At 39.0% G+C, this 7,777-nt stretch overlaps 1 protein-coding gene across 1 annotated transcript in view; it reads left to right on the forward strand.

Annotated features, from left to right (window-relative positions):
- Positions 1 to 7,777, forward strand: part of stag1a (STAG1 cohesin complex component a) — a 41,707-nt gene that overhangs the window by 22,475 nt on the left and 11,455 nt on the right. Inside the window, exons 2-13 of the mRNA XM_084914270.1 lie at positions 3,845 to 4,040; positions 4,518 to 4,638; positions 4,856 to 5,011; positions 5,165 to 5,261; positions 5,348 to 5,424; positions 5,670 to 5,874; positions 6,222 to 6,373; positions 6,497 to 6,570; positions 6,663 to 6,786; positions 6,969 to 7,067; positions 7,230 to 7,309; positions 7,717 to 7,777. The exon at positions 7,717 to 7,777 is cut by the window's right edge and continues 47 nt beyond it. Of these exons, the coding sequence (XP_084770396.1) occupies positions 4,012 to 4,040; positions 4,518 to 4,638; positions 4,856 to 5,011; positions 5,165 to 5,261; positions 5,348 to 5,424; positions 5,670 to 5,874; positions 6,222 to 6,373; positions 6,497 to 6,570; positions 6,663 to 6,786; positions 6,969 to 7,067; positions 7,230 to 7,309; positions 7,717 to 7,777 (1,275 nt within the window). The 5' untranslated portion in view covers positions 3,845 to 4,011. The remainder of the gene's footprint in view (positions 1 to 3,844; positions 4,041 to 4,517; positions 4,639 to 4,855; positions 5,012 to 5,164; positions 5,262 to 5,347; positions 5,425 to 5,669; positions 5,875 to 6,221; positions 6,374 to 6,496; positions 6,571 to 6,662; positions 6,787 to 6,968; positions 7,068 to 7,229; positions 7,310 to 7,716) is intronic.

Below are 7,777 nucleotides of genomic sequence, written 5' to 3' on the forward strand. Positions count from 1 at the left end.
TAGGGTGACCACCACTTTGTCCAGGAGCTCTGTAAGGGTTGTTCGGTACTTCTAAGCAGCAACTTTGAAAACCTCAACAAAAGTATTGTCAGACATTGTAATATTTAAGTTATTGTGTGGAAATACTTACAAAAGTTCATTACAAGAACTATTTGTTTATTGCAAAAAAAGAACAGTAAAAAAATTGGCAACAATTTGTTGCCAATTGTTGGGGGGTTGCAATTTAAGGTTTTCGTTGTCCTGTGTACTGTCCAGTCCTGTAGACCTTGCACCACCTCTCAGCTGTCCTGATGTCCTGCAATGGAAATATGGCCAGTTTTCCATTCCATGATCTTCCAGTTTACCACTAATACTTAAAAAAAAAAAAAAAAAAAAAATACTCATAACAGTTCATGCTGCGTACATTTATACATTTATTGTCTAAGTGGATTTCAGGAGAGAGAGAGGGCGGGATGCTGTTGGCAGCTTCTTTCGCGTCCTCCAAAACCGAGTAGTTGAGGAGACTCGCTGCAAATTATTCATAGTCTACTGTTGAAGTGTCTACACTCTTGGGTGCATGTGTGTTTGTGCGGGTGTGAGAGACAGAGTGCAGAGAAATTGAGGAGCCAATGTGCATTGAGGATTATTTAGTTGTTGGTCGATAGTGGGTCAGGCAGGCTCCCAGCTCTCAGTAACACACACACACACACACACACACACACACACACACACACACACCCTTTTCCTCTTCCTGACTGTATAGCTCACTGAGAAAAAACATGACAAGAGGATTGATTCAAATGAAGTTGGCTTCTGTCCCTTCGGAGGAAGATAATCTGATGATGAAAGGGAAGGAAAAGCATGTTGGGGTTTGAAAAAAAAAGAAGAAGAACTAACAGCTGAGACATAACAGTCTGTGAAATTCAGAGGGACTGAGGTGGAGGTGGGGTTGGCGTCTCCGACTCTAGAGGGGAGAGTTGTTGGGTGGGGCAGTGGTGAAGTTACATAAGAGCAGTCCTGCCTTCTTTCTTCTATGCTCTGTCAGTCTGGATGTGGCTGCAGAGCTGTTACCTCGCTACATTTTATGATCCCTTATTAATAATAAGCTACATTTAGTTCCACTGATTACAAGTCTCAAGTGAAAAATAGCCTTTGCGGTGCACATCAGCGTTTTGATTATTTTCGGCTTCAGCTGGCACTCTGAATGATGTGAAGTGTTGTATTGAGATTAATCTGCAAATTAAAGTCACTCAAGATGATTGCGCTAAATTAAATAACAACTCATTACCGCCACCGTCTTTGGTCAGTGCCCTGTCAATTACCGTCAGATTTACTGTCATCCACCTCCCACATACACATAAATGGTGGGGTTCAGTTTTTATTTTGCTCACAGCTTATTTTTTGCATTATTCCACTTTAAACCTTAAAGCACTTCATACCTAATGCTAAAGATTATAGGTGGAAATCGCCAGACAGCCCATGACATGAAGTTGTCACAATACTTGACTCACAATATAATGTGATTTTTAACATTTAGTGATATGCTGAGTATTGAAATAACATGTATTTATTTTCACCTGCAAAGTATATAACAAGATAAAGTCGTACTCTTAAGTTCTTTTTTTGTTGTTGAGTTGTCGAACATACCAACACTGTCATAAATGTTGCCATAAGATGGAGTTAGTATGACATCAGCAATTGAATAGGGTCAAGTTGGCAATTACGTGCAATCTGTTTCTGAAAATTCAGCAATTAACTGTGTTAAAACACTGAAAATCACATATCTATTGCTGTCCGCATAGACAGAAATTCACATGGTAAATGTATTGATCCTCATGTAGTGCTATACTACTCTCCCAGAGCACTTAAAGCACTTTATACAACATACCTCATTCACACACATTCATTGGATGCATGGGAGAACAACTGGGTTTAGTATCTAGTCCAAGGATCTTTGCAGACTGGACAGGGATTGAACCACTGACCTTCCGTTCAGTAGATGACCTGCGCTACCTTCTGAGGTACAGCCGCCCCAATGCAGCGCGTACACATGAATACAAATCATTTTATACTATTCCATTCTATCAGTTGAAAGCTTATGTGCATGCAAGTATATCGAATACATATTAATATAATATCATTTTATGTTATTTAAATCTATGGAGAGGAAACATTTACTATTTTGTAGGTTTATAAGTACTCCTTTTTTATTTGCATGCAGCATCTGACTTTTGCACATTAATTATAAATTTACTTTTACAGGATTTGCTTATCTAGATTTTTTTCAGCTTTTGCGTGCAAAAAAAACGTTCAGGTAATTTATATGCACAATGATATGAACAGAATTAGGCTTCTTTTGTTTTGCACCTGTGCAGCAGGAACGCGGAAGGCCAGAATCAATTAAAAGCTTATGTGCATGCAAATGTGCATGTAAATTCCCAGCTGTTAAAAGCCTTTGCTCACTGCTGTCTTTTGAAGTGTTACTATGTGTATTATATTTTGCAGCTAATTAAGCTACTTGGAGGGTTACACATTATCCTTATTTAGTTATTAAAATCCTTATTTGGCTGATCTAATTTAGCTGGTCTGTTTCTTGCAGTTGTACAGTTTGTTCAGATCAGTGTGTGTGTGTATGCGTGTGTAGTTCATCATGGGGAAAAAGGGGGCTCTCCTGCCCATGCTATTCCACAGTACAAACACTGTGTGGAAGACAGTATTTAAATACACACTCTCTTAGCCTGCCCCCTACTGTTGCCCAGACCTACTTTCAAACACACATGTATGCGTTCACACACACTCTAAGGAAAATAGATCACTAAAACACTCTGTAGATTAACTGAACTAGATTGGAACTGAGCTGTGACTTAAATGAGTGTCAGTTGATTTTTCTCAACCCACTTTTCCCAGTTTAAACACAGTCAGGCAGTCTGGAGATAGATGCTGGGCAGAGGACTTTGTGGATCACACTGCCTCTTCAGGTTGACAGTGGTATTGCTCACCCTCTGCTCTTTGCTCTCATTAGCATATGAACAGGTCAACAAATAATGTTATAATTCACTTAGCTGCCTTTCTTCTGAATGAGGATCTAGCTTAGCTGTCAGCTCATGAAAATGAAACAAAAAGCATTTTTGGATTATTTGTTTATCTCCCTCATTCACTGAATCCCAGATTTTTTTTTTCAATTTCTGCCATATTTTATTTGACATCATACTTTCCCCAGCTTTTGTCGAAAGACCATTTTTCTTTAACTAGAGGGTAATACATCATGTTTCTGCAGTGTTTTTAACATAACTCACAGAATTTAGGAGTTTATAAAGTTTTGAGCTGAGCTTTTCTTAAGTCAGCAGAAGATGTCCACTAAATTAATGAAATGTGCTCATTCTTTAAGTGTCAGTGGGTTGTGGTTAAATTGTTTGACAACAGCACTGTGTACAAATCTTTTCCACCCAACTCAAGATTTTGCTGTTGTTGTTCTCAAGTTGACCAGTTGGTGTCTTCCTCTCCCCGTTTCCACACTGACAGCTCATTTTCCACAGCAAGTGATTGAACAGCCTCTGGATTCAGTGACATTTTATAGTTGACTCTCTTTGGACAATGAGCACTTAGACATCGTATAATAGTATTCAGTGATTTAATATTCAAACCATTTAGATCCCGGCTCTATTTAATGAATCATAATGAGGCAATCACTTTAGGACCTCATCAGTAATGTGAGAGCTACCCTTGAATAATGCCTGAATGTTGCATATATGTATTTGTATATCTACACCAGAATGTCTGTCATTAATGGCTGTTACTGGTTAACAGGTTATCAAATCTGTATTATAACTATAATCATAATAAATCTTTCTTTCTTTCTTTTCAGGAGCTGAAGAAAGTTAACTTCAGTCCGTCCTGGAGCCTCTCCTCTCTGACCTTCCAGATCACCCCCCCTTCCCTCCAACCAGTTTTGTCATATTGTAACACCTCCTTCACACCTGAAGAGACCCATAAGAAGAATTGCACGGGTCATCAGTCCCCCTACTGACCAGGATGATCACCTCAGAGCTCCCTGTCCTACAGTGAGTTTTTATAAAGGGCAACTGTCAGTTTGGCAACAATCCGGCATTAAATTTGTTTTTTTAATTGGTTAGTTTATCCATTCATCGTCCACTCATCCAGAATCAGGCTAATTTAAAAGAATACATGAGTAATTGTTTTAGATTTTTTTACCTGGCCTGGAAGTGAATAATGATTTCTTTTAGATTCCATGTTTTATCACATTTGGCCTTAAAGGTTTGTTTGCTGTAGCTGATGAAAGATATTTGTAGGACTGGATGCTACTTTAAAACGATCTTTGGGAAGACATGTTTTTGATTGACCTTTATAGTGTTCTAAACTCAAAGTGACAAGTGCGTTAGTGTTTTTTTGGGGGGGGGGGGGTTTAACCCACCCAATTCATTTGTTTGCCTGTCAGTGGAATTGAATATTTAATTTGGCTAATGAATACAATCATTAAACGCTAATGAATGAAATGCATTTGTGATTTGCTCTTTCAGGGACTCATCCAATGAGTCTGGGGCAACAGACACTGTGGGAATAAGTATGAGCATAAGTGAGATGGAAGATCCAGAGATGAAAGGAAAAAAGAAGAGAGGGAGACCCGGCAAACAAGCACCGGTACAAGAGTTTGTTAAGAAAGGGGAAACTTGTGGAAAAAAATCTGATTAACAGACAATGCATGTCTCTGATTGTGTCTGGTGGTTTTGAAGTGTGTGATGGGTGGTGTAGGAAGAAGCTGTTATAGTTCCCATTGTGTGCAAGTCTGTGTTTGGGGATGGGTGTACATACAATGGTTTCTTTACAAACTTCCTAACTGACATTTCCCTGATTTCAGACATCCAATAAGAAGCCACGGAAGTCACCGACAGACAAGACTATGAGTGTGGCCAGAGGGCGAGGGAAAGCCAACGGTGTGGCTCAACATAACGGAGATGGGGGAGACCCAGTCACTCTATTTGAAGTGGTCAAATTGGGAAAGAGTGCCATGCAGGTCGGTGAACACAGGTTTGATTTCATAAGCACCAGTGTAAATAAAATATTTAAGTATGTAATCAGATATTATAATGTATCACATCTGTTTGAAGCTTTGCAAATTTATGTTTCTCACTGTCTTTGTCATTTGATTATTATTTTCTGTATACAGTCAGTAGTGGATGAGTGGATTGAGTCATATAAACAGGACAGAGACTTGGCGCTGCTAGACCTGATCAACTTTTTCATCCAGTGCTCAGGTTGCAAAGGTAGGCGTGTTTTACTTAAATCTGTCATCCTGCGTGCATGCATTATAGACAAGACTACCAAATCTGCTGTTTTTTGTTGTAACCAGGCACCGTGAGGATTGAGATGTTCAGGAACATGCAGAATGCAGAGATCATCCGTAAGATGACCGAGGAGTTTGATGAGGTAATTATCTGCTAAAATAAGCAGAAATTAACATCATTTAAATAGTTGTGAGCGTGCATTGCTGTATTTAGTTATGCACATATATTACACTCTGTTGAAGACGTGTGGACAAATTTGATGATATCGAACTGACAGCTCAAATCAGTTTATTGTTGTATCGCGTTTCAGTTGAGCAAAAAAAATAAAGAACAAGAAGTTAAAATAACTGTAATCTGTCTGTTATTTGTTTTTGTTTTTTTCAACAGGATAGTGGGGATTATCCTCTCACCATGCCAGGACCTATGTGGAAAAAGTTCCGTTACAACTTCTGCGAATTTATCAGCGTTTTGATCCGTCAGTGTCAGTATAGCATCATCTATGACGAGTACATGATGGACACTGTGATCTCACTCCTCACTGGACTGTCTGACTCTCAAGTGCGAGCCTTCAGGCACACGTCCACGTTAGCGGGTACCAACAACATGATATTTGTTTGAACTGCAAGCAGTAATTGTTCCAAAAATACCTCCACATGGGCTGATAACACAAGTAATATTATAGTGGGAGATAATAATAATTACATTTGCTTTGCACCGATCAAAATAAGCTCGTTGTGGTGATAAAGACAGAAAAACAACTAATAATTTGCTGCGTCTAGGTCTGTTTTGTGTCTTGTACTAACAGTTATTTATTAACTTTCTGCTGCTTGACATTGCACAGCTTAATCTGGACTTGTGCACACTTTTGTTAGGTAGATTGAAAGTGTATTTTCCAGGACGAAATGTCTAAAGGTTTTGAATACTGTTATCTCTCCATAGCAATGAAGCTGATGACAGCACTGGTAAATGTAGCGCTGAACCTGAGCATTCACCAGGACAACACCCAGAGACAGTACGAGGCTGAGAGGAACAAGATAGCTGGCAAACGTGCCAACGAGAAGCTGGAACTGCTGCTACAGAAGAGGAAGGAGGTGGGTTTGGATTCGATATCACAGAAGGATTTACTTTTTAAGTGTCTCAGATTATCATAGGTGGTTGTTTGGTACTACTTAGCTGTAAATCCGAGTGTTTAACTTTGAGTTTTTCTTGTACAGCTCCAGGAAAACCAAGATGAAATAGAGAACATGATGAACTCCATCTTCAAGGGCATCTTTGTGCATCGTTACAGGTACACGCTCTAAATGTTCCCTTCCTTAATGATGAGGATTTAAGAATAGTATTTTTTGTATTTTTGGTGATTCTGTTTTTCTTACTTTCTAGGGATGCGATCGCTGAAATTCGGGCCATCTGTATTGAGGAAATCGGCGTGTGGATGAAGATGTACAGCGATGCATTTCTTAATGATAGTTACCTAAAATATGTTGGTTGGACTCTACATGATAGAGTAAGAACACTATTAAACAAATTTAGGAGTTTTTGTACAATCCTTGGCTGATATTTACCACTGGATTTAATGCAAGGGGATGAATGATATTTTCACAGATACAGAATGGTAGTAGTCCACCACAGCAGGATTTTATTTAAGATGTTTGGCCAGCTTGAACCAATTTTAAATTTTTTTTCTAGCAAGGAGAAGTGCGTCTGAAGTGCCTGAAGGCTCTGCAGAACCTGTACACAAACCGAGAACTGTTCCCCAAACTAGAGCTTTTCACTAACCGCTTCAAGGTAACGCTAGCAGCGAGAATTGAGGCTGCTTTCATGCAACTCCACAGTAGACATGGGCAGTGTTTAGATTTTTTTTTAGTTTTCTGAATTCTCTTTTGTTTCTCCTTATTTATTCTAGTTCTCTGCAGTTGTTTCTCTGCTCAACTTTATCTGTTTTGGCAGGACCGAATAGTATCAATGACACTGGATAAGGAGTATGACGTGGCTGTAGAGGCCATTAGATTGGTCACACTCATTCTGCAGTGAGTAGCTTTGATCTTTCTCTGTATTTGTGCATGCCTACATATGAAACTCTTGTTTCTTTTTAGATTCTGGTCAGCATTTTAGCATAAGATTATATTTTGGCTATCATCACATTCTTAAGACGAGGATTATCATGTACTGAACACTCAGTTCCTGGGTTACTTTAGCTGAGGAGAGGATCTCAGTCACACTCACAAATAGATTGGGTAGTTTACTGTGAGCTAGTTTAATAGTTTTTGATTGCTATTTCCTTTGACTTCTTTTTATATGCAATATTTTGTTAATTTTTAATTATTGCTTTCATCCTCTGGGCGTTTTCAGTTATTTCCCGTGTTTAATATTGTTCTCACAACCAGCTCTGATTGATTTAAACTTGATTAACCTGTGTGCAAATTGTCTGCTGCAGGGGCAGTGAAGATGCTTTGTCCAACGAGGACTGTGAGAATGTGTACCACCTGGTGTACTCT

This window comes from Perissodus microlepis, chromosome 19 (genome assembly GCF_051167445.1).
Source record: "Perissodus microlepis isolate ML-2025 ecotype Zambia chromosome 19, ASM5116744v1, whole genome shotgun sequence".
Lineage (NCBI taxonomy): Eukaryota > Metazoa > Chordata > Actinopteri > Cichliformes > Cichlidae > Perissodus > Perissodus microlepis.